Source organism: Pleurodeles waltl, chromosome 3_1 (genome assembly GCF_031143425.1).
Source record: "Pleurodeles waltl isolate 20211129_DDA chromosome 3_1, aPleWal1.hap1.20221129, whole genome shotgun sequence".
Lineage (NCBI taxonomy): Eukaryota > Metazoa > Chordata > Amphibia > Caudata > Salamandridae > Pleurodeles > Pleurodeles waltl.
In genome coordinates this window covers 1563909890-1563936365 of record NC_090440.1, presented here as the reverse complement: position 1 = coordinate 1563936365, position 26476 = coordinate 1563909890, and the positions used below count along the sequence as shown (strand labels likewise).

Genomic DNA, 26476 nt, shown 5'->3' with positions numbered 1-26476 from the left:
CTGACAAAGTTACTACTGCGTGAAATATAAGTCTCGGTCATATAAAATTAATAACAGGCTCTGACCAGTGGCATTAGCCGTCTGTATTATTTATGTCAATGTATGCAGAGCGACAGACTTTACAATTCCGATTTCGCACACGTTCGGGGGCAAAAACGCAGACATTAACGCAATGCAATGGCTGTTAAAATGATATGCCATAATCTCAATTGTGTTTTTGGGAGGCACGTTTTACTCTCTTGAAATGAAGTTGGAAAAAATAGAATAATTCGATTAAATATTCGGTCGTTTGAAAGTTCATTTAACCACAAATAGATACATTTTAGCACTAGCATGAATTTTAAAGACCTGTAATATGAGTAACAAACTATTCGATTTAATTTTCCCTTCTCTGTGATCAACATGAAATATATTTTTTCTCAGAACCTCATTTCACCCGCATTCTTCTCACCCTACCCCTGTAAAAATTCTACGTGCGCAGAATTTATATTGAATTTGTTTTCAACTCTGCAATGTGTCGTATAATCGCGTGAGCATTCAAGCCAGAGAGGCGACTTCGTTTACATGGTTTTATTGTTGTAAACATTAAAATCGTCTTTCTTTTAAAGAAAGAATTGTCAGGGGAGGAAAGGTCCGCGACTCTAGTTTGTCATACACCATAGAAAAAAAGGCAGCGACTTGTATATTGTGCCATACTGAAATGTACAAAGGAAAAAAACTACTGGGTATGGCAATATTAAAAATGCTCACTTAAGCGAGAAATCATATTTTAAACCGACATATTTTAAACATGAAAAAATAAAACCAAATGTACCGAGAAGGTTCCAGGGAAATCTGTATAAATACAAGGACTCTGGAAACAGTCAAGGGCTGCTGCATGCAAGGTTAGCGCTAAACAACGAAATATTCCAGATATAAACGCTTGGTTTCCATTGACAATAATACGTACAACACTTACAAACGAGGAATGTCTGACCGGTGTTACAAACACTACTGCTTCACTTTTCAGGAGTTAGCATTTCCGTAATACATGTGCCCGCCTTTTTATTATTATGTACAGCTGAGAAAATGTTTAACCTCAGATATCTAACAATCTTTATTTTAAAAAATTCTAGCAGACTACACAGTGTCTGAAATACTATTTATATAATACAGGCACGAGTGCCTATAACCCTTCAAGCCTATATCATCATGCTATCCTCTTATACACGTTTTCGTAATTATTTATTTTTTTGTACAAATACACCCTCCAGTGTTAAACATGTATTCATAAATAGGCACAAAATAACTTAAAAAGCCAAAATGCATATGTTAAATTTACAAGCATGTTGCCTTCTTAGGGGTGTAGGCCTCTCTCCGCTTCGGTTTATATATTTTAAATCACAGCTTCTGTCCGTTGCAGAACATATCAAGCGTTTTGAGAGAGGAGTGGGGTTTCGATAATACTTTATAAACAGTCTGCAGATGCGACTGGCCTGATCTGTTTTCGAGAGCAGGCCCGGGCCTCGCTGGGCACTCGGAGTGCAGTCCATGCTTCTGTGCCAAGGTGCCAGCCTGCCCCGGTCACTCTGTTCACTGCTGGGCACAGCCCGCAGCCTCAGGGGCAGCTGGGCCCAAGGTGGCCCTGGAGGCGCCTGGAAGTCCAGCAGCCAGCCCCTGTCCCTTATGGTCCATTCGAGCCCCCTCTAGGAGCCTTAAAACGGAAGCGTGTCCAGGAAGAGCTTGTCAATAATGGCGGGGGGCGGGACCAGGTCTTCAAGCTTCAGGTAGAATATTCGCTGCAGGCCCTGTGTGCACAGCGTGCGGAGCTCGGGCAGCTTGCCCAGGAGCTTGGACAGGTAGTTGGGGCGGTTCAGCCCCCCATTATTGAAAGTCACATGGTCCTTCAGGCAGTTGACGATCTTGTTCTGGAGTTCCTCCACTCGCTTCGGTTCCTTCAGCCCGTGCCTCTCTAAACGGGGGAAAAGAAACAGGAAATACGCATTAGCCTCTTCCGTACAGCAGGACTCTACCCCGTGTGCCCGCTGAACTCTGTGCCATGCACTCACTTAACATCGAGCAGAGGACGTGGGTCTTCCTAAGTCAGGTGTGAGTGGCACATCAAAAGTTGTTTATTTTCTATTCTGGGACTTGCATTCCACAGTTGCAACCGAAAAGCAAAATTACAAGTTTTCGGGTGCAAAAACAAACACTAGTTTTTCCTGGCTGTACGAGATATCAACCTGCGTGCCCGACCTCGTGGACTCTTGAAATCTGTAACTGCTTCACCCGGGCCCTCTAAGCCCTATAAGAAGGCGTGGCTACTAGCCACACGTTCTAGCCCACCCCTTTCAATCCTCCCTTCTAAGGGAATCTTCGAATAACAGAGCCCAGATCTCGAGGTCGGCACTTCTGTCCTTGACATCCCGAGATCGCTGCATTGAAACACTCTAGCCACTCGTTGTGACTCCACACTTGGACCTCCTAGGAACTCAGTCCAGTCGATAATGGTCTAGGGCTACCTGAGAGGCCAGCGCTGAGAGGCTATGGGCACTTGTGACCTCTGACCTGAGACCCACATGTCTATACTGAAACGCTAGTGGGGGACTAGTGACAATGGGCCTGGGTCTCCCTGCAGAAGTCTGCAGGGAGAATCATGGGACACAAGTGACTAAAATATGATGGTGTTTCTTAGATCCGCTAGACAAATCTGACCAGATACCCACGAGGCCTCGACCCACAAACCTCTGGTTCCAGATCAACTGAGATGACCACGTTGAAAGGCTATTGAGAAGCTGTGGGTATGTGAGACATCTCCTGTGCACTCATGAGGTCTCGAGCTTCTCACCCCTGGCATCTTTCTCCCAGGCCTCAAGCTTCTCACTCTCGGACCAGCCCCCATGAGACTTTGTACTTCTCACTCTAGCCCAGCCCACCACAGACCTCAAAGGTCTCACCCTTGGCCAATCTCCCATGAGATCTTGAACTTCTCAACATTGGCCCAGCCCCATGAGACCTCAAGCTTCTCATACTTGGCCCAACTCCACTGAGACTTCGAACTTCTCACCCTGAGCCAGTCCACCTCAGACCTCGAGCTTCTCACCCTTGGCCCCTTTCCCTAGCCCTTAAGCTTCTCACCCTGGCCCAGCTCACCTCAGACCTTGAGGGTCTCACCTTTGGCCCATCCCCTATAAGATCTTGAACTTCTCATCCTTGGCTCCCTCAGCCCCCCTCCCTCTCAAGGGCCTCACCTGAGAACCCTCCCTCAGCCCCCTGAGACCTGGAACTGTTACACCTAATCGGTTGGGTAAGAGGCCAAGGCCAGTAGGGAAAGGGTGTACAAGTGAGCTGGCCTGGGTCACCCTGAGATGCCCACATCAACAAGTTGTGGGTACTTGCTCCAGTAGATGTGGTGCACAAAGGTCTAGAACAGTTCACCCCGGTCACCTGGCTGTGAGACCCGAGTGAGAGGCTCTGGGTAAGAGCGACTCTGATATGGGAAACTCCAATTTCCTTCTCTCCCGCCCAGGCTTTGGTGTTTGAGGTGCCTGGGTCAGACCCTGCAGATCTCGAACTGCTACCCCCCACCCTCCTGCCCAGGGAGCCCTGAGACACTCGCACGAAGCCCGCCAAGGCACGGACCTGTCACCATGGCCAGGGCGGCGATGCAGGAGAAAGCTGAGATGTCGATGTTCATGCTCTGAAGGTTGGAAGAAAACTCCACGATGGCGTCGATCCACTCCCCGAAGCCTCGCACACACTGCAGCCGGTGCAGCACCACGGCATTGCAGAAGATGAGCTTCCCCTCCACAGGGTTGGACCTGAGGGAACACAACAACACACTTGGCACTTAGGACCGTCTAGCGAGGGGTGGTGATTTATACTGGCATATGTGCACATGTATACTGTGTACTTGAGGCCTGTTATGCCCAACTAATAATCCGAACACCACAGGAGGCCACACCCTTTACGGGGGTGGGGGGATCTGTGGTGTGTGTGTCTGTGGTTTTGTGCTGGTGTTAGTGATAATAACCCATGCCACGGTAAAGGTCTGAGTGTGCCAAAGACTGTAGGTGTGGGGGCAGGCAGGCAGTGCATGGCCTGGGGCATTGCGTGTACTTCAGGTGTGGCTTCCTGCAATAACATAGCTGACTCTCACTCAGCAAGGGCTCTGGGTGGGTAAAGGAGTGGTGCAATATGGTATGTCACTAGAAGGCATCCAGCAGGCCCCAAATCTCTTACACTTAAGTGTAAAGTAGATCTGTCTGCAGAAGGGTTCCTGATCTGAAAGCTCTCACACATGTGTAAATTGGTTGTAACTGCCAAAGGGTTGTTTGTGGGCATGAATCTCACACACACATGCAAGGAGGTTGTGTCTGTTGAACGGTTTTGGTGGGCCTTTGTGTCTGCTGGAGGGTGCATGGTGGGCCGGAAAGATCCCCACTAGGTGTAATCTGGTTCTTTCTTGGGTGACCAGAACGCTAAGAAGTAGTGCAAGGTGGTTGTGTTTGCTGAAGGGTACTTGATCAGTCGGAAAGCTCACACGCACGTGTACAGTGTTTGTGCTTGCTGAAGGATTCTTGGTGGGCCTTAAAGTCTCACGCATGTTTTTTTCTGCAGAAGTGCCCATAGTGAGCTTCAATGCTCACATGCACATGTACGGTGGCTGCGCCTGCGGGAGGCCTTGTAAACCCCTGTAACATCTCTATGGGTCCGACGGAAGGCACCGCGACCCCACAGAAGCAGTTGAGATGCCTCCACCCTTCCTTACCTGTAGGCCAGCCGCAGCACGAAGAGCTCCAAAAAGGCAGACTCGAAAAGCAGGTCCTGGTCGTGCTTGGGCAGCTCGAGAAAGCCCGGGATCTTCTCGGCCCAGCCCCGGATGATCTCCATGGAGCCGGTCAGCAGATCGTAGAACTGCTGGATGTGCTGCGTGTCGTCGCCGTTCAGGTGGTAGTCGGGGTTGGCTTGGAACTGCGTGGAGATAAAAAAAAAAGCGCACGCACACTTAATGAGGTTGGCTCAATTATATCACCCGTGAAATTGCCAACCCCCTCCTTTCGAAGAGGGGAGCATAGTCTTAGGCTCAATTAAAGCCATCCCTGACCAGTGAGGAAATTAGACGTTACGGTACAATTAATTCAATTAGGGACAGGGCCATGAGGCCGCAGCGCCAGATATGCAACATGACATTTCCTAAAACAATTGGAACACAGTCCTGGCCAGCTTTATTAGAGCACCACCGTGCACTCCCAGATTGTCAATTTACTGGTCGCCGCATTTAAGAGGGTACCTGTCCCTGCACCAGGCCCGCTCTGGGTATTCACCTCGTTAAATGTGTTCACAGTGCGCATCAGTGGGCAGGGTAATGCCGCTTTCTGCCGAAGTTGGTTAGCTAGGCATGCGGCCTAACTCCCACCAACAAGGGGTAGTCGCTGGCACACTAAACTCTCCACCGACTTCTTATATTTTGGTGGCAGGTGGCTTCAAATTTTACAAAAATGGTGGTTATATATTTTAAATAGCCATGTATGTACGCCATGCTACGGCTGTGAGCACAGCTGTGTCCTCATGAATAATGTTGACACACATTGGTAAGGAAAAACGGACATTTCACATAACGAGTCATTAGTTGCTTGGTCCTCGGGTGCTCTGCGGGACTCCCAGTTGTTGTACCCCAAGACACTGTTTGCTTGTATTGCGTTGATGGGGTTTATGACAAAAGTGCCTGTCAGCTTAGTTTGAAACCTTATACTTGCAAATCGTATGGGTCTTCGAAGTAACTCTAGCACCCACCACCCCTACCTAGACAAATTACCACATATGGATTCTACTTGTGGGCAGTGGACATCACTAGGTGTTGTGCGCAGCAGTGTGTACTGTTCTACCCTTATTGGCAGCCGGTGATGTACGCGTTGTGTGTGGGCACAGTGGTACCTCTTTTTGCATCGTGCCTCCCCAGGTACTGGGCTACGTGTTAGCAAGATGTGCTTAGTGATGTGTGCTAAACTTGTTGGGCACAGAGGCTTCGAGTAGCCTGCTATTCTTGCAGGCAACGGGTGAGCCATGTGCAATGATAACCGGGGCGAGCTAGAATTGTGGTCAATGAGTGCCCAAGTGGTGGGATATATTTATGGATATTTGGCGCCCGGTGGGTTTTCATATACTTGAAGGTAGGATTTTCCACAGGTGGGCAGGGATGGCCGTGCTATATGTTACGTTTGTTGTGCAGGGTGGTCCGTGCAGAATAATGCGCTTGTGTGCATGGGTTAGTCTGTACAGAGTGCTAGACATGTGGACTTGGCGTGTCACATGCAGTGTTCTGTACTGGTGGCCACGAGTCCTCAGTGAGGGGTGTCATACTTGTGGTCAGAGGTGCATTGCATGCTGTGTTACATACCTGGGCAGGGTTTGCAACATTTGGTGTGCTGCAGTGGTGGACACGGTGCCCAGAGTGTTGTTTTATACTCATAAGGATTTATCGTATGCTGTGTTATAATTGCGGGCACGAGTGTCCAGTGTGGTGTGATATACTCGGGCAGAGAGTGTTACCCTTGGCGTGCTGTATTTTTTGGCACGGGTGCCCAGTGTAGCATGTTATACTTGAGGTCGGGGTGTCCCACGGATGTGCTATAACTGAGGGCAAGGGTGACATCATGTGGACTGCCATACTTGTGGGGTCAGAAGGCATATTATGTACTATACTTGTCAGGCAAGAAGAACCCTGAGTGGTGTTAGAGCAATGGACAGTTGTGCCCCGTGTCACACGAGTGTACCAAGCGTTGTAACATACCTGTGGGCAGGCAGTGTGCCCGTGTGGAATACTGTACTAGTGGGCATGGGTGTACTGCGAGGTTTGATATATTTATGATGTGCTATTCCTGTAGGGTCATGAGGCATGTCGTGTACTATACTTGTAGGGCATATGGTAGGTACCCTGATAGACAAGTGTTGTGTGGTAAGCTCCACTTATGGACGCTAGGTTGTTTGCACAGGATGCTATGCTGGTGGGAGTGCTGCCACGCGTGGTATTTCCTGGCAGAGATGCCCGTGTGGGCATGGAGACTCGCGCGGAGTGCTATAATGTTGGAAATGGATGCCACTTGTGGGCATGGGTGCCCCGTGTGGAGTTCTAACTGTATGACAGGGATGCCACTTGTGGGCAGGGGTGCCCCGTATTGTGTGCTCTACCCGTCGGACAAGGGTGCTGTCCAGCTCTGCCCATTATGGCTCCCACTTACCCTGGAATAGTCCAGGCTGCTCATGGCTGGGTTGGAGTCGACGTGGGCTCTCACCAGGGCACTGATCAGACTCACCGGGGGAGAGGGGGGAGACGGCTCCTGCGGGCTCTTCGGCTTGGAAGGCAAGCGACCCCTTCGACCTTTCAAACTGTCGGTGCGAACCACTGCAAGGCAATGAGAAAGGACGCGTCAGCTGAATATTTTTGTTGTGGCGCATTCTAAGCCACGCAGCAGCCCCGCGCTGACCTCTGTGGTAGGTTCGTTTATGTTGGACTACATGGCGATCGCGTTTAAATATGATGTGTAGGACACGATGCAGTGACCACACGGCATCGAATGACAAGGCATTAAAATGTACACACAGATTTTGCAAAGAACGGTGTGGAGAAGTGAGCGTGTTATTGTTTAGGTCAGTGTGCGGTGGGGCAACGTAGTGCAATGTGTCAGAAGAGGGTTGGGAGCTAGGTCGCGCATGTGGAAAACTATGCGGCATTCTTGAATGATCTAGAAGAGTTAGTTCCTTTGGGAAACCTAGGCCTTGCATATTAGCATGTCGCTACTGTCTTCAGAATACAGGATGTGACGCGTGTTAGAAAATAACGTATCTATTAGAAAGACCAGCGGACACTTGGCACTAGATGGCACTTGGTAACAAACCATTAATCTATCAGGCATGACCTGGTCCCGCAATAGCAGTGGGGTGGGCGTGTGTGTGGGAGGGGTGTGTAAAATATGAACACTTGGTGTGGTGTTTTAGCAGTAGTGGCGTCATACTTCAGGAGAGATTGTACGTATTCAATGGGGTGCCGCATGCATGTGGTAAATGTTATCAGGAATACACATTTCCGTGCGTGCATTAGACACATCTGTTAACACACGGTAATTGGCGCTGTTTGGATACCGCGGTTCGGCACACGTTGGAACGTGGTGTTGTGTGTTATCAAAGCTGGGGTTACGCGTCCGCACGGGGCATAGTCTGTTGTGAATACCGCAGCGCGGCCGGTCGAGTGAGCTGACTGTGCGTGTGTGCCACGAGCAATGAGTGGCTAAAACGTGCGTGTTGTATTGTGACGGCCAAAAAGGAGGTGTAAGGCTTTAGCAAATAAGGGGGTTCGTTAAGAGGAGGAGTGGGTGTCCACAATCAACAGGTACATGTATTATATCAGAGAAAGGGACTGACAGGCATCTCAGTAGGCCGGGGGGATGGGGGGTGGGTTGGGGGCAGATACTAGGTGGGCCAGTAGTGAGGGGTGGGTGTGCAGTATATTTGCAAAAGAGGTATTGAAGCAATAGACATTGGAGACTCGTGCGACTGGAATAGCAAGTACCACGCAGGAGTGTGGGGTGCCAGAATTATGGCGACATATTTATTATGTATCAAGCCGGGGGCCCTGGTAATAGAGTGATGCGTTCTGAATTGGGAACACGGTGCTAAGATTTAGGAGGACAAAAGGAATGCATTATGAAGTGAGTTTCGGGTATTTAAGTGCTACAGTTTAGATCACATGTTTTATGTGAGTGGTATCTGTTAGAAGAGATGTTTATGTGAGGTGGTCTGTACCAGGAGAACCTTTTAGGTGAGTGTTATGTATTAGCACAGGTGATTAATGTGAGGCATTGCGTATTAGGAGAGATGCTCTGTGTGAGGTGGTCTGTGTTAGGGCAGATGGTTTATGTGTGTTATGTGTTTGGATGGATGTGTTATTTGAGTGTTATGTATTAGTACAGGTGTTTTACCTGAGGCGTGATGTATTAGGAGATGTGCTCTATTTAGGGTGGTCTGCACTAGGAGAAAGGTTTTATGTAAGTGGTGTGTATTAGTAGAGATATGTGAGGCGTTATGTATTAGGAGAGGTTTTATGTCTGAGGGTCTGTGGTGGTCTGTATAAGCACAAGTATTTTATGTGACCGTCGTCTATTTGGACGGATGTTTTACGTGAGTGTTATGCATTAGTACATACTATTTTTTATGTAAGGCGTTATGTGCGAGCTAAGAATTTCTGTGTGAGGTTGTCAGTATTACGACAGATGCTATATGTGAGTATTATGTGATAAGAGGCATGCCTTATGTGGGATGGTCTGCATTAGAACAGATGTTTATGTGTGAATAATATATTAGGAGATATGTTTTACGTGAGAGTTATGAATTAGGAGGTATGTTATATGTGAATTGATGGGTATTGGGAGAGATTTTTAATGTGAGCAGTTCTGCATTAGAAGACGTTTGGTGAGTTTTTTATGTTAGGAGATGTGTTTATGAGAGGCGTTATGTACGAGGACAGATGTTTTATTTGAATCGTATGTGTGAGGAGAGATGTAAGGTGTTATGTATTAGGAGAGGTATTTTACGTCAGGTGTTCTGTAATGGGAGAGATTGTGTATGTGATGTGAAGGACAGATGTTTGATTTGAACCATATGTGTTAGGAGAGATGTTTTATGTGTTATGTATTAGAAGAGATGTTTTAGGTGATGTATTGTGTATTAGAAGAGATGTTTTATTTTAGTGTTATATATTAGAAGATATTTTTATGTAAGGTGTTATATATTAGGAGAGGTGTTTTATGTCAGGTGTTCTCTATGGGGAGAGATGATTTATATGCGGTGTTATGTACTGGGAGAGCGATTTTAATTGAGTCATATGTGTTACGAGAGAAAGTTGATGTGCTGTGTTCTCTATTAGGAGAGATGTTTTGTGTGGGGTATAATGTATTAGTAAGGAGGTTTCATTTGAGTGTTACCCATTAGAAAATACCTTTTATTTCAATCAAAAGTACTAGGAGAAATATTTTATGTTGGGAGTTATGTATTAGGAGCGAGCTTTATGTGAGGTGTTCTAGATTAGGAGAGATGTTTTGTGTGAATGTTCTGTATTAGGGAAGGCGTTTTACGAGAGGTGTCATTATAAGGTCAGATGTTTTATTTGACTCATGTATTAGGAGAGATGCTTTATGTGAGGTGTTCCGTATTAAGAGGGATGTTATTATGCAGTGTTCTGCATACGGAGTGAGCCCAGTGCATTAGAAAGGCAGTGCACGCGTGTAAGGTGAGGTGTTATGTGTTAGGAAGAGGGTGTCAGGGTTTACAGTAGGACACTTTGCATTAGTAAGCTGGTGTCAGGCACTGGAGGGAGGGATAATGTATTAAAAGGACGAAGGTCAAGTTCTGGGGCGAGGGATTGTACGTCAGGAAGACGAGTCTGAGCTTAGAGTGAGCTGTTATGGATTGGAAAGTTGACTGTCAGTATTTACTGGAAGGTGTCAGATATTAGGAGGAGTGAGGGTTGTGTATAAGGAAGATGGTGTTCTGCATTCAAGATATGGCAATTTGGGTTTAGAGTGAAATGTGTGTTAGGAAGAGCAGTGGTGGGTTAAGATTGAGTTGTTATGTGTTGAGGGGGGGGGGGGCGGTGCTTGTTAGAGAGGGGTGGCAGAAAGATTGTATGCATTGGGAAGTAAGGTGCCTGAGTTAAAAATGTTGTATAATCCGTTCAGAAGACGACATCCGGGTTCGGAAGTGGGCCCTTTGTGTTCGGAAGATGGTGCCTTGCTTGAAAGTTAGGAATTATGTGTGACTTGCCGAGATGCCTTCAATAGCGAGAGGTACAATGTGCTCAGAGTTTGGGTGCATTGTTTGAGACAGAGATGTCATGCTTTAGGACATGGAGCGTTAGGTTTAGAGACATGTTACATGCCATGAAGAGTGGTGCCCGGCCTAAAATTTAGGTTCTGTTCCCCGCCAGGTGGAGAGGTGATCCTGGGTATAAAAGTCAACGCAAGGTGCCTAAAGCACGCGCCGAGCTGTACCTTCTTTCACCATGCCCACGGCCAGACACTTCTGAAACCGGCAGTACTGACATCTGTTTCTGCGACGTTTGTCAACCGGGCAGTTTTTATTCGCTAAACAAACGTATTTAGCATTTTTCTGCACAGTGCGCTGCAATAAGGAGAAAAGGAGAGGTCGTTAGAGTGGCCGTGTTCATTCCCATTAGTTCGCCGTCACATCTGACCAAGATAAAGCGTCTGGGCCGGCTGTAATTTTTGCAGGGCATTTAGCGCGGGGAAATGCAGAGCGGTAACACGTGAGCAACCCCCCAGCCCCGAGCCCTGCTTTATATGCCAAGAGGAGCAGAAGACACTCAGTAAATACAAATCCGTGGGCATTCATATTATTTACATTCCTTGGAGACTGCCTCCATTTAAAATGATAAGATTATTCAATCAGGATGGTGAAATAAAGAGATCACTTAATTTCACCATAGGGAATTCGGTTCCACTTGGTTAGCTCAGACACGGCTCTCTGTCCTAACCAATTTAAATCTGAAGGGGAAGGCAGCTTCCAGCACATGCAAATTACCCGTGTTCGCGTTAAGGCAACTCACAAGCTGCAAAAGACCCTGAGCGACTGTGTGAAAGCGCCAAGAGCCGGGACCTCGCTGATCACGCGGGGAGGGGTGGGGGTGTATTTATTCTTTAGCAGAAATAACACCAACCAATAGTTTTTACCAGATAATAAGTACGCATTGCAAGATTGCCGGGATAGTATACCAGCCCCGCAGCTGCCAAGAGGTCTGTAACATTCAGCGCATCAGTGCGCCTCAGAAAGACAATTTGTAGCAGAAAGTGGGAGGGATTTTTTACCCACTGACTTGAGCTGGAGCGTAAGACCGGGGGGGGGGGGGGGGGGTATATTTGGGACGGGCACAATTAAGTTGAGAAATATCTACATTTTCGAGCTGGAAGAAAAGATGCCCCTCTGGAAAGGGAGATTTGTTTTGCATGCTTTAATCATGAAATAAGATTCTCACTTGTTTATATCACCAACTTCCCACATTTCCACAAGTGCAATGTCTACCAATTACAGCATGGCACCTAGGGGACATTCCAGTTGACCTAGTTACACACGGTTTCTACGTGATCGAGCTACTGGCACTATATATTCTGTACATACGTTGAAATGCTATGAACAAAACTCTGGCTTGTTCTTGCTGCATCTTAATAAAGCCCAATTGCATTAATTCACTCGAGACGGTATATTACACAACCAATTCAATCTCGCTTGTTATTTTCCTGTCCGAAGCCCATATGCCACAGCTGAAAACCACTTACAACCGGTCAATTGTAATTTCCACAGTTTACGTATGTACAAAAATATTTCCATCTCACCATATTCAACGCGACCATATGACTGCGTGTCAACGAGAGGCAATATTCCAGTCATGGACATTGTGTGTGTTTTAACAAAAGCACTCGTCAGTGGTTATCTGCACTGTGACACGAAGCCAAATATTAACCTGTCTGCTAGTGATATGGATCCTCCTAGGTACATGTTATGTGGGGGTGAAAGTATGGACGTAGGGATGAAGATGTCAAGGGGAAGCCATGTTTCAAATGAAACCAGCTTATCCAGGGCGGGTGGCCTTCATTGTAGTGTCCTAGCACCAGGTGGTCACCATATATGTAGAGCAGTGTGATAGTGCACCTGTAAGTCAGGTGACAATGTGCTTTCAAGCCTATGTGGTTTTGCTTAATCAGTGCATCATGTGGCCTTCGAAAATTAAGTGTCCTGACCCTGATCTCTATTGCACAAAGTACACTTGCATTAAGTGTACTTTGAGCGATAGAGATCAGGGTCGAAGCCCTGCCTCCTATTGCCATGATCATCATATACGTGACATTTGTGTGGGGTGACCATGTACTTGCATAGCAGTGAAACCATTTTTCAGGCACAGTATATTTGTTTTGTGTACCAATCAGTGGTTCAGTGCATAGTAGCTCTAAAGTCTCACTGCACTCTGCTGCGCAATAGAGCCGGGGCCTAGAGGCACTTTCCAAGATCATGCAGTGTCACTATACCCAGAGCAAGGTGACCCTAGACGGGTGGCCTGTACCCCTTGACATGATTATACACTAGCTTGTCAGGGGGCACCTTGTGTCTTCTAAAGTCGCAGTGCGTTGAGTGCAAGGGGGACGGAACCAGTGGTTTGCCTTCTAGTAACCTAAACATTACATAGGTGCCCTTTGTGTGAGATGTCCTTGTACATGTGTTCCAGGAGAGAAATCCTATTTCCAGTGGCACCCAAGTGTCTTAAATGTAAGTGGACTTGGTGCCTTGTGGCTCATACCTGGTGGCATGCCTGTCACTGACACGACCTCACAGGGTCACCGTATACTACGAGGTGGTTCTGCTCTTACCTTGAAGAAGCCTTTGCAGCCCTCACAGGTGCGCACCCCGTAGTGCTGGCAGGCGGCATTGTCCCCACACACTGCGCACAGGCCCTCGTTGGATGGAGAGCCCCGGGAGGGCGGCGACGGCGCCTGACTGTCCATCAGCTGTGAGGCGTGGCCCAGCTGCAGGCCGGGGAAGCCCATGGAGGCCTGCTTCCGGAGAGGGTTGGGCACGGCGAAGGCCTGCTCGTGGTGGGCCCCGGAGGCCTCGGCGCTCAGGGGCACGTGCAGGGCGCTATCGAAGCGCATTTGGCAGCTGGAGACGGGGGTCCCTGGAGGGGACTGCTTGAAGGAGAAGAGCGACAGGCGCGGGGGCGCTTTGCGCGGCTCCAACATGTGTGCGCCATAGCCCTGGTGGAAACCGTGCAGGGGGCCTGGCTCGTCCCACATGGCACCGCCACCGTGCTGCCCATGGAAGCCGGGCCCCGAGGGAGGCGAGGAGGGCTTGTAGTACCCCCCGTGGGGAGGGGGAGGCGGCAGCAGGTCGTCGGCAGGAGCCAGGTGGCTGTGCTGCTGGTAGCCGTGCATCTGAAGCTCCTCCACCTTGATGGCGGTCTGCTGGCCGGACAACGGCATCTGGTAGAGGCAGGGCGGCTTCACGTCGTAGCCGCCAGCGCTGTAGTTGTCCATGAACGTGCTGAAGCTGGGCAGCGAGGTGGTGGCCGAGATCTCCGTATTGGTCAGGTCCATGCTAAACTTGACGAACTCGGGCGTCAGGAAGTCGGAGCTGTACTCGGCTGAGTGGTAACTGTAGCTCTGCGAAGCGGGGCTGGCTCCTTGAGGCGACGACCCATACTGAGCCTGAACACAGGGCATGGCTGTAAATGAGACAGTTTAATGGATACCCATACTGTGCAAGCACACTCAGCCCCATTTCACTTCCAAACACCACATCCCAGTCGGTTATACCAGCAGGCCATACACACTGTTGGGGTTACTTCGATAACTGCCTCCTCCTGGTATGGGGAGAGGGGCCACCTCTCGGAATTTGCATATTGGCGTTCTAATGATATCTAAGATAGAGGCATGCATGTCTAGTGTGATTGGATATGGGTCTGGAGCAGGCCCTCCTTGTGTTAGCAACAGAGGGTCCTCCACACCATATCTGAAAAGCAGCCCCACAGTTAACTCACCCCACACCCCAAACTGCTGTGGTACCCAGTGTTAGCATTCTTATTTCGGGACGTGCTAAAGTGAACACAACACGGAACAACTCAACGCTGCCATACATTACTAGCACGCAGACTCTAACCTTCATAGTGACGCTGCATAACCGTAAAACATATTCACTATTCCTCCCGAAACGCACTCGCACAATTAGACAGAGCAAAGGTTAAATGTAAGGACAGAAAGCTATAGAGACCAGGACAGTAATACAGAGGCGCACTGACAGAGTGGTAGGAATTGTGATCACGATGAATTATATGAAGACAACAGCCTTTTACACATAAGATAGAAACGCCTCCATAAACACAAAGATAGATTATTATTTACAATGTAAATGGTATTACTTTCAAATGTAACCATCACCTACCTTCAGCCGAGTCACTGGAGTTCTCGAGGAAACTAAATGTGGACAGTGTTGTAATTGTGGCAGCGTCCGCGTCGGTAAGAGTTGGCACTTATCGCAGGCTCCTGTCCGTCGTGCCAGGTATCTGAAAGAAGCACACAATGCGCTTTATGTCTTTGCGAGTGTAATATCACTGTATCGCACCTCGGGTTACAACTCAAACACGCAGACGCCTTTATCATCCCCTACCACACGACTCCCGTGTTTAAGAACACAATTGCGCCTTTTTTAGAACAGGACCCACCACTTTTTTGAAAGACTCATCTACGTGGCCTACTGCAAGGTTTAAAGTTTATTATACCGTTTTGGCACGGAGCCCCGACAGAGTTCTTATTGCGCTGATATGAGGCCTATTCGCGCACGTTGTTAATTGCGCACTTATCATTTTGACTAAAAAGATCCGAAACAAATAATGTTAATTTCTAGGAACAGAGTTAAGCCCTTTGGATGAGGTAAAGGGCACATTTATTGGGGAAACCGCCAAGCCCTCCAGTATTATCGGGCAAGGGCAAAGCACAGGAAGGGAAGGAGGCAGGTATACAAATAAAATGGCACGCAGTGCAACGGGGAGTTTCTTGCTCTGACAACAGACACCAACAACCTCGTGTGGAACTTCTCACAGGTAGTTTATAGAAAGGGAGCCACTGAGAAAGCGAAACAAAGTGGCGTAGCCTTCCTGCAACTTACAACCACATGCGAGCTCTCCTGGGTGACAACAGCAGTGTTCATATTCGTGTGTACTACGTGTGAAGCTTGCTGGGCACGTGAGTTCTGATGCTTCTAGACAACAACTGAATTCAAACTTTGTTAAGGGGCAGCTCAGAAGAGCAGATTCCTTCTGTCAACAAATGTAATGTAAACACCTAGATTTGAAATAACAGGCAGTGAGAGGTCGGCGGATACAACCACAGGCACTTCCGGGGGCCCCGCACACCAGGCACCTTGCAGCAGAGTAAGGCATCCATTTAACCGAGAGGGAGCGTTTCTAACGAGCTTGGAGCTAAGCACGCAGCACGCGCTCGCTTGCCGGCTAATTGGCTGCCTCGCGCCTGTTGGTTGACGGCCGGAGCGCTGTAGCTAGGAGACGGAGACACCGCCGCCCCCCGAGCCAGCCGGAGGACTGCGGGAGGCAAGCCCGCAGCAGGGACCAGCCGCTCCCGGCCCACACCGCGGGGACACCGGCAGCCCCCTCCACCGGCCTGCTCTGGGCCTGGGCTCCGGAGACAGGTGTTGGCTAGAGAGAAGGAGTCAGCTGCAGAGCATAGGAGAGGGCCGCAGACAGAAAGGATGGGCAGAGAAAGAGTGAGCTACAGAGAGGCTGCCAAATACAGAGGAGTAACCTGCAAAGCACAAGAGAGACGCAGAAAAGGAAGGAGCTACAGAGAAAGAGTGACCTACAGAGAGGCTGCCAACTACAGAGTGAGCTGAAAGCCCAGGAGCTGAGATAAGAAGTAGCTACAGAGAAAGAATGAGCTACAAAGAGAGGCTACCAACTACAGAGGAGTGAGCTTCAAAGCACAAGCGAGAGCTACAAATAGGGATGAGCGTCACAGAAAGAGTGAACTACTGAGAAAGAGGCTGCCACCTATAGAACAGTGAGTTGCAAAGGAGTGAGCTACAAAGAGGAATGAGCTACAGGAAATGAGCGAGGGACAGGGAAAGAGTGAGCTACAGAAGAGAATGGGGGCTACTGAGAGGAAGGAGCTTCAAATAAGTGATCTATGGGGAAGGAGTGAACTACAGGGAGAGGTAGCCATCTACAGAGTATTGATGTGCAGGGCAAAGAGGAAGATTCAGAGAAGCAGCGAACTACGGAGAGGAGTGAGGGGCTGAGGAATAAGCTAAAGAGGAGTGAGCTACAGAGAAAGGCAACCAACTGCAGAGATGGAGTGAGCTGGAGAGCCAAAATGAAGTACAAATACGAACTAACTAGGGAGAAGGAGTGTGCTGCAGGGAGAAGGGTGAGGTACAGAGGAGTGAGTTTAACAGAGGCGTGAACTACAGAGAAGAAATGAGCAACGGAGACAAGAGAACCACAGAGAGACGGAGTGAGCTTCAGAGATAAGCAGTGAATAACAGAGAAAGAGTGAACTCCATCGGGGGTGGGTGGCAGGGGTACGGTTTGTCGGTGCATAAGAGATTGAGACCGAGGCAGCACGTACTGATTGAAATAAACAGAAAGAGGGCCGTAGGAGCAGGTGCAGGTAGAGGGGGTATTTGCAGCAACAGAGCGAGCTCCGATAGCTATGCTTCATGTGACAAGTACAAAGCAATAAGTTAGGGGTGGGAGAACAGGTCTGGGTAAAACCCGAACAGCAGGTGCAAGCTGAACTCACAAAGAGTTGCAGAGTCAATCCGATGCAGAAGGTGCAGCGAGAGCCCACAAACAATAGGTAAATAGTGTGAAAGAGTCCATAACAGCGGCACTGAGTAAACCCTGGACAGCAGAAACATTAGGGCGGGGAGGGAGGGGATTCCAAACGTCGTTTACACGGAGCTCTTGGAACGGCTGGTCCAGAGGAAGCGGATGAGTCAGTGCGGTAGAACTGAGTAAACCCGGAACAGCATGGAGAGCGTGAGCTCGAGCCTGCAATGACATGTGCACAGTGGCCCCTCTACACCAGTAGACAGTGGCCAGGTTACACCAGTACAGACTGGCCCCGTTACACCAGAACATAATGGCCCAGTTACACCAGCACAGAATGGCCGCATTACAACAGTACAGACCGGCCCCGTTACACCAGTACATAAGGGTCCCGTTACACCAGCAGAGTGATCCTGGGACACCAGTACAGAGTGGCCCCGTTACAGCAGCAGAGTGGCCCCGTTATAGCAGCACAGAGTGGCCCCGTTATGGCCCCGTTATAGCAGTACAGAGTGAACCTGTTACAGCAGTGCAGAGTGGCCCCGTTACAGCAGTAGAGTGGCCCTGTTATAGCAGCACAGAGTGGCCCCGTTATGGCCCCGTTATAGCAGTACAGAGTGGCCCTGTTACAGCAGTATAGAGTGGCCTCGTTACATCAGTGCAGAGTGGTCCAGTTACACCAGTACAGACTGGCCCTTTTACACCAGTACAGAGTGGTCCCCCTACACCAGCACAGAGAGGACCCGTTAGATCAGTACAGAGTGGTTCCGTTACACAAGTACAGACTGGCCCCGTTACACCAGTACAAAGTGGTGCAGGTAGGTCAGTATAGAGTGGCCCGGGTTACACCAGTACAGAGTGGCCCGGTTACGCCAGCACAGTGTAGTCCCGTTAGATCAGTGCAGAGTGGCCCCGTTACACCAGTACAGAGTGGCCCCGTTACACCAGTACGGAATAAGTCCGTTTAGCTGAGCAGATCTAACACTAGGCAGCTGTACAGACTGAGCCAGGAGCCACAGTACAGACAGTAACGCAGACACCCAGTGCAGGTACGGCCAAGTAAAGGACGACAGGCCCAATGAGGTAGCAGAGTACAGGGTAGGCTGGGGACAGGACAACCCTGGTACAGTCGCACAAAGGGTGAGCTTGGGACAGCAGCACATGGAGTGTGCTCATGGCAGCAACACAGAAAGTGAAGGCAGAGCGAGACAGTGAGTGTGAGACAGCAGTAGATGGAGTAAATATGTGACAGCAGCAAGGAGAGTGAGCCCTGAACCGCAACATAGAATACGAGACTAAGGCAGGGAGAGGGTGACCAGGCGAGACAACCGCACAGAGCGCCCACCAAGTCGCAGGCACAGCCTCCCGCCAGTATGAGTTCATAGGAGTAGAGAAGTGGCCCTCCTGTGGATGATCGCTGTCGAGGAACTAGACTCCAAACTTCCAAAATATAACATCCTACAGCCGCAGGAGGTGTATCTGGTACAGGAGTCAGTCCTCGGAGTGCGAGCCACATGGAGGGCTCCACGCGCCTGTTGAAGTACTCCGCGTTGATGGTTCAGTTTCCTGTCACTCCTCTTCTGCCTCTCAGCACTTAGTATACAACCTGTCAGTGCTTAGCATACAGTCTGTCAGTTTATAACGTACAGAACGTCAGTGTTTACTATATAGAATGCCACTGGTCAATGTGGAGACTGACAGTGCTTAGTGTATAGACTGACAGATTGCAATGTACAAGCTGTCGTAGAAGGAGAAACAGAATTACACTTTTCAAACTACGTGTTGTCAAAGCATAGAACACAGACGGACACTTGAATCTGCAGATTGCCAGTGCTTAGAACATAAACTGTCAGCTTTCAATGTAACGCCTGTCAGTGCTTAGAAGCTAGTCGGCCTGCTCTCGATGGACAGACTTTCAATTCGCTGCACACAATTAAGGCACTCTGTAAAGACGGTCGCTGCCCAGTGTAGACTGTGCAAAATGTGTAGCCTCCTCAGCTCCATGCACAGGATGACCAGACACAGAATTAATGACACCTGCCCTTATTAAAAAGCACAGACTGTCAAATGGAATCCTGCCGATGTCGAAGGCAGGGAACGACAAATCAAAATGCGCATACTATCAGCTCACAGGTACAGAACTCAAGACCCCTCTACTCGTCCTACTTGAGTCATCAATAGTTTGAAGTGTACGCCTACCATTCCAACATCTGGTCCCCAGTAACTTGCCCCAGTACTGCTGCACTGAAGTGCCCCTTTGGCATAAAACAAGAGTATGCCCTGCAATCTGTGTGCACTCTTAGCGCTGGAGACGGGGCCGCCTAGGAGCGGTGGCAGATAACGGAAACGGTACTTACTGTGGTGCCGGGGGCTCTGCTCATCGCCTGCTCTTACATCTCCAGGGAGCAGTGGAACGGGGGGCGCAGCTAATGCTGAGGACGGTGCATAGAGGGCAGCACAGGGAGCGCGCGCCGGGCGGACTGGCTCTGCCGCCTCCAATGTGCCTTTGTTTATGTGCGCTCCCTATTCACGGTTAACAGGCACCCCAGCCCTGCAGGCGTCAGGCGACGTCAGCGCAGCCAGCCAATCCCAGCACAGGAGACCCGCTCGAGCCCTGCCGTTGGGCAGCTCTGGCTTTGGTAAATTTCCGACGTGACGTCACGGTCAAAGCGGCTCTTAAGGTGGGAGCGGCTCAGGGCGTCCTGTGCAGTCCTTCCCCTAAAATGTGTGCGTTGTGAGCCCCTTGAACCTATCTGTGTGTACAGAGGACACCTCTGTGGGCTCTGTAACACCACCACTCAGTCAGGTGCAAGGAGACACATATTGCACCGCCAAATATGAAAACACAGAGGCGTGCGGAGGGCCCAACAAGACCTTTGAAGCCTACGCAAAAGTGCACTGCTGAGAGTGACAGGTGGCGACATGGATACTCGTGAACTCGAATTTAGGCATGACAGACGGCACAGGCACACTTATTGCGGCAATTAGGTGTATGTATTCGCATGCACTCACGTGCAGAGGTTCTTACACGTGCACCTGTAATGATACTACAGGCACATCTGCACTGGGAGTTTGACACTGAGAGTGATAATACAGACATACTGGGAGCGAGGTGTACACATCTGCACGGGGAGTTTGACACTGAGGGTGATAATACAGACATACTGGGAGCGAAGAGTACACGCGGGCCCTTACAGACTTACTGACAGGCAAATACACACGGGGACTAACAGACAGGTGGTGCTGGCGGACACTTGTATTGGGCGTTATGTACTGCCAATCACCAAGGGATGCACTTACAATGGCAAGCAGGGATAGTCACATACTAACAGGGCCTACAAACAAATGGGGTCTGACATAAGAGACACACTTGAATGGACAGATAAACTGGACCTCACTGACACAACATAAAAACGCATACACTGACAGACAGCAGACAAACATGAATGGGACAGATATACACATAAGGGGTCTACCTACCTACACATTAGTACTGATTGGCAGGTTGGCAAACAAGGTCTTACTACCAGACACTCAAACGCACCTGTACTCACAGACCGGTATAGATGGAGGATGTCACAGACAGCTAGATACAGGTAGATATTTTAGACACAAACCTGTATTGCCAGGGAGCCTTCTATGTACAGAATCTCAGGCAGGCGCTGTAAGGCACACCTGCAATCGCCGACAGGTTGACTAACATGATATCTATGACAGGCATCATAGGTACACCTGCACTGAAAGACAGGTTTACACACCGGATCTCACAAAGCGATAGCTGCTGATCGGTCCGAAGACACATGCAATGGAAGCACAGAGAGCAGATGCTTACAGAAACTGATGGACAGACCGGGAATATCTGCAATGAAGTATATACACAGAATCTGAAAGTGGAAATGACAGGCACTTCTGAACGGGTACATAGCTTCGCACAGTTATTGATAGACACCACATACACATCTCAGTTGACAGGTGTAGAAGCAGGACCCTCTAGCTCGACACGTTCTTAGACAGTAACTCTGAGTGGCCTTGCACACACAAGCTTTGACTGACACAACTGCTACAAGCCACACTTGAAATATAAGGGGTGGCATGTACTGGACCTAAAGCCACCAGTATTGACCTATACGCTGAGACGGACCTATTCTACCAGACATGGTATGTAAACAGAAAGGCACGTACTGACAAAAGCTCTATACAGATGTTGAACACGACAGATGGGTGCAGTGCAGAGTACGGGCATGCAGTACAATGCCTACAGGATGAACGTACTGCAAGTAGTGACAGACAGACATTTACTGACAGCCTCTGCCTCAAAATACTGAGAGGGAGTAATTTAATGTAGCTTGCTGTAACGAGGATCCTACAGACAAAGTCTAGATACATCCATAAGTTATAGAGGTGATGACAGACTTGCTAAAAGGCAGGAGAGGCACACAATACAGTGTAACATTCAGTGTGGACATAATGTACTAACAAACATGGCAGGCGGGCTTCATAAACAGACACTGTTTTACCAGCGTGTTGCGAGACACACACGACAAGCAAGCTCTGTACTAGCAGGTCCTCTAAACGCGCACTGACACTCAGGCACTTCTAATACGGGCAGGAAGACATATGGACAAAAACTGACTATCAAACACCCCTGCCAGGCCTACATCGGCGATTGTGGTAGATGTCAACAAACAGACCCGCATTCACAAAACGATGCCAGCGGGCATTGCCAGACCATGTACAGACAGCACTGCGCTGGCAGACTTGCCACAAACTGGCACATACAGACACTACAGCCAAACCACCGCTAACAGAAACTATATAGTGACCAGTAAAGAAAAAGCTGACAACCATTGCTAGATGCTAGCAGATACAGATAAGCGATACACACAGCTTCAGGCTGTATCAGTGAGAGATTATTCACATCAGTCCAGCGAAATGGCATGCACTGGTATCGTGGTGATACTGACAATACCGAAGTACACTCAGCTCCACAATACCTGCAGTGAAGTGCTACAGATTCTGAGAGAAATACACTACATATATGAGTTAGCTTCTACACAACACGTACAAAAAGAAGAGCACATCAACCAGACTGGGAGCGCAAGACACCGATGACTGCCAAACACAACAGAGGGGAATGTAATAGATAGTGTCTGCAGCTTAAAATTCAGAAAGATGTGCTTGTGCACCTGCAAGCTCTAGACACTGCAGACAGACACGTACCTCAGAAATGCACTGTTACTGCAGACACACCGCTCCACATGGCTGAAACGTCACACCTGACTGCTGCTTCTCTTCTGATTGCCTCGGTGTTCTCGCCAGTCTTACAGACGCGATGGATGTCCCTTCCCCTAACTCCTCCCACAATTGTCAGGCTCATTGTACTCTTCGAGCACCCTCGTGCGCATGGTTCACTCGGGAGCATGCACCCAGAGCTATGTCTCTGTTTTTACTTGGATACATATAATTAGGTGTTTAAAACGGGGCCTGGCTGTCTCTAACATACCCGTCACATTTTCCATTTCCTTGCTGTATTATAAACCAGACGATATAATAATAATACAAATATTACACCGTTGTCCTTTTTCTTCTTGGTATCATTATACAGGTGGTTTTAAAAATCGCTTTTTAACCCACGTGTGTCCTTTATAAGCTGCCTACATCCTTTAGCTACCTCTCAGACACCATGCTTATGTCAAAGGTTGCGCAGTCCCAGCCACTGACGCACCTTGCAAACAAATCTATGGACTTGAAATGGCTTATTTTCCAGAACAGTTAAAAGCTCCAGGTGCAGGATAGTGTGCAACCTGTTCGAAGACACGGGCCATGCTGCGAAGAAAATTTACATAATTGGGAATTCCTACGCTCCGCAGTGTACGGTTGGACGGTGTGAGGTTACATGAGTGCTCGGACAATACAACCTCCAGCAGCATTTAATGAAGCAAACGCAGCCAGCACATAGAAGGAGCTTTGTTTAATGAAGAGACAAAGTAGGTTGAGGGAGAAATCACGGTGGGGGTCATTCCCACCACAGAAAGTGGGATTTTGTGTACAACCGAATATGTTTATGTGACCGCTTTTAAACTATTTAAAATTCCACCTAGTACAAGTGACTGTGGACACAAGCAGACTGGCAAAAATAAATCTGCACAGTAACCATGAAATAACCGTACAGGCACCTAGGTTGCTGCCTAAGTTCATTTACAGACAGCCTCTTTCAACAACAGGTGACCTTGTGTTTCTGAACACAGGGGCCAGAGCACGTGAAAGTCACCGTTCTCCACGTTTCTCTGGAGAGGAAAGCTATTGGCAGATCATACAAAATGGCGAATGCTACAGTGTTGGGCTCAAGGGGATGTTTCTCCTCAAGATGAAAGAGATCGGAAGGCGAGGCCTCAGAGGAGAGAGCCTTTCTTGTATGTGTTGATGTCGGAATGTGATCAAACTGGATGGAAACCCAACATCCCCAGGCAGTGAATACCACAGCCTGGGAGCGGCCTGACATCGTCATTACAATGAGTCTGAAAATGCACGTAAGCAGACGATTTTGGTCGCTTGCACGCCAATCCTTCTTCTACAGTTGTACATGTATTTCCGAATACAGACACTTGTAAGAGAGTACAGTAGACCTTACGGAAAAATATCTCTTAAATTTCTATATAGACAACACGATAAAGGGAGCCCACCCTCATGGTTCAGTGAACATATCATGCTAGATCACGGACGTTTTTGGTACAGAATGAAAATGTTTTTAGTCTTTCAGATAGTTCATGAATGAGGCTGAAGAAGGGGATGGAGAAGTGTCATATCTGTGCCTGATCACGAGGTTGCTATTTGGCGAATTTTAGTTTCACCATAAGAATGTTTGTGGGTCATCAGAAAAGGTGGTTCTTCAAACTTCTCAGGAATCTTCGGAAAATGTCAAGTCTTGAACCTACAGGAACCCTCCTCTGGACCGCCTCTTACAATTATGTGGTATGATGGGAAGCAGTTTTTGAGATGCCAACACTAGTAGCTTATACCGCTGTAATGTCTGCAAAACCCTGGCTCTAGCAACCTGGTCCTTTTATGTAGGGTCCTGTGGATGATGTATAATGATTTGAAATGAGTTCTAATCCAAACTTGTAGCCAGTTTCTGGCCTTCGGTGCTGGGTTGATGTGGACACAATGGTAAAGTCTGAAGCTGAGGCAAGAAGTGGTCCTCTGACTTTTTAGTAGTTTGGTGATCACTTTGGCTCATGGCACAGGATATGGAGCAGACACATTATCTCGAGATCAGACAGACCTGCAATATTCACAAAGTAGTTTTATGTTTCATCTGGTCAGTCTCTCAAGCTGTGACAACATATTTGGCCATTGTTTGGGTCTGTAGTCATGCCACCTGTTGTGCAGGCTGTTTCAAACTTCATGAGGGCACAACTTCATAAGGGATCATAGCACTACAAAGTTCAACCAGTTTGCATACTTCTAAGCCTCGAACAAAGGTTGTTAATTCTACTTGTCCTTTCATGGATGCCAACTGCACAGACAGGGTGTTATGTTGGGTCATCCTTCGCTCATTTGTGTACTACCACTGTTGTGAAGAAAGATACGGTAATGGTTAGATGTTTAGAGAAAGACTCACCTGGAGAGGTTTCGGTGTGGTGGACTGCCAAACAGCTGTTTTGGGGATTCCCCTTAGGCTTTGTCTGCCATGTGGGAAAAAGGTTCAGACTGAACAGGAGCCAAAAAATAAATCTCTCTGGCTGCAAAAGGAATGGTAGAGGAACTAGCATCCTAGAAGATAAGACAATCACTCTCTCTTTGACCACTATCCCAAGCAAAAACACAAGCTTTGTTTGTTATGAATTTCATGGCAGTATACCCTTTGTTAAGTGTTCTGAATGTCACATCATACTTGGAGGGTTTCTTGATGAACTTCTCTTCAAAAAGGAGGCCATTGGTGCCCTCATTAAATACTTCAGAAGAGACAGTAACAAGTTTAGAGTCCCCGGACACTTGTTCCTTGGTTCCCTTGGGAAATCAGAGATTAAAGAACTTCAATGGTGTCAATTGCAGCCCTTTACCTCGGCTTCCCTGGAGCCACCTTACTATTAGACACAAAACTGAACACTAAGTAGCCCTTTAGGACTTGGCCCTCAATGTAATAAGGCAGAGCACCCCAAGACTTACTCAGAGAGGTGTGTGTGCTAGAAAAGAAAAACTAATTTAATCTACACATTATTAAATACCACACATAAAACTATAAATGCACACAGAGAAAAAAACATGACATGTAAAACAAGCATTTGCAATGGAACGGGTCTCGCATTTCTCCGAGTTAGAGCTATTAGCAGTTGTAAACTCCCAACTGGACTTTTCTTTCCATTGACATTAAATGGACATTAAATGGAAAAAAAGAGTGTGATCGCGCTGCTATAGTTCACTCATAGTGAAACCTATCAGCAAGAGTGCAATTATCTACGTAACTGGCAAAAGTGCAATTAACTATGTATTAGGGTCGATGTCACAGAAAGCACTCGACTTCTTCAAAGCAAGATCGCGCTGCGAAAAAAGATAAAAGTAGTCCACAAACCGGACGGAAAACAGCGAGCCTCGCATGTTTTCAGTACTTGATTGCTGTGCTCGAGGAGGGCTAACCACCGGAAAATGCATGACATATGCATGCCTTCCACTAATGAAAGCAAGCATAATTTAACAGGCAAGCCCACGAACCAATGAAAGACACTGATGTGACATGGATGGGGCTCCGAACCCTTTTCTAACTACTAAAATGTCTTGCAAGCGCATGCAACGCAGGCTCGACCCTAAAAAGGGTCTTCACAATACCCATACTCTTCCAATTGACGTTGACACAAGGTCTGCACAATCATTTTAAATGTATTTTTCTTTGGCAGTACATACAAAAGCCAATATCCATAACGAAAATCAAACAATTACATGGAATTGACAAGAAATATTAAACAGTATATATGTTTACCAGGTCTATTATTTTCAGTCTGAATTCAAACTATAATCAAAATTTTTATTGAAGTTCCTGTCACGTTTGTGATTGAAGAAACAAATAAGCATCTGAAACATCTCAACTTATATGAATAA

At 48.1% G+C, this 26476-nt stretch overlaps 1 protein-coding gene across 7 annotated transcripts in view; it reads right to left on the bottom strand.

Annotated features, from left to right (window-relative positions):
- Positions 1-555: 555 nt before the first annotated feature.
- The window catches only part of NR4A2 (nuclear receptor subfamily 4 group A member 2), a 61499-nt gene continuing 35578 nt past the window's right edge, over positions 556-26476 (bottom strand). The window contains exons 1-8 of one of the 7 annotated variants that reach the window (XM_069225159.1): positions 22601-22703; positions 14980-15100; positions 13413-14263; positions 11025-11154; positions 7221-7384; positions 4751-4953; positions 3622-3800; positions 556-1951 (exon numbers count right to left, since the gene is read on the bottom strand). In XM_069225159.1, the coding sequence (XP_069081260.1) occupies positions 1695-1951; positions 3622-3800; positions 4751-4953; positions 7221-7384; positions 11025-11154; positions 13413-14261 (1782 nt within the window). In that variant the 5' untranslated portion in view covers positions 14262-14263; positions 14980-15100; positions 22601-22703 and the 3' untranslated portion in view covers positions 556-1694. Of the gene's footprint in view, positions 1952-3621; positions 3801-4750; positions 4954-7220; positions 7385-11024; positions 11155-13412; positions 14264-14979; positions 15101-19737; positions 19904-22600; positions 22704-26476 lie in introns of those variants that run through there. The other 6 variants (XM_069225162.1, XM_069225160.1, XM_069225163.1 and 3 more) reach the window with 6 other exon arrangements.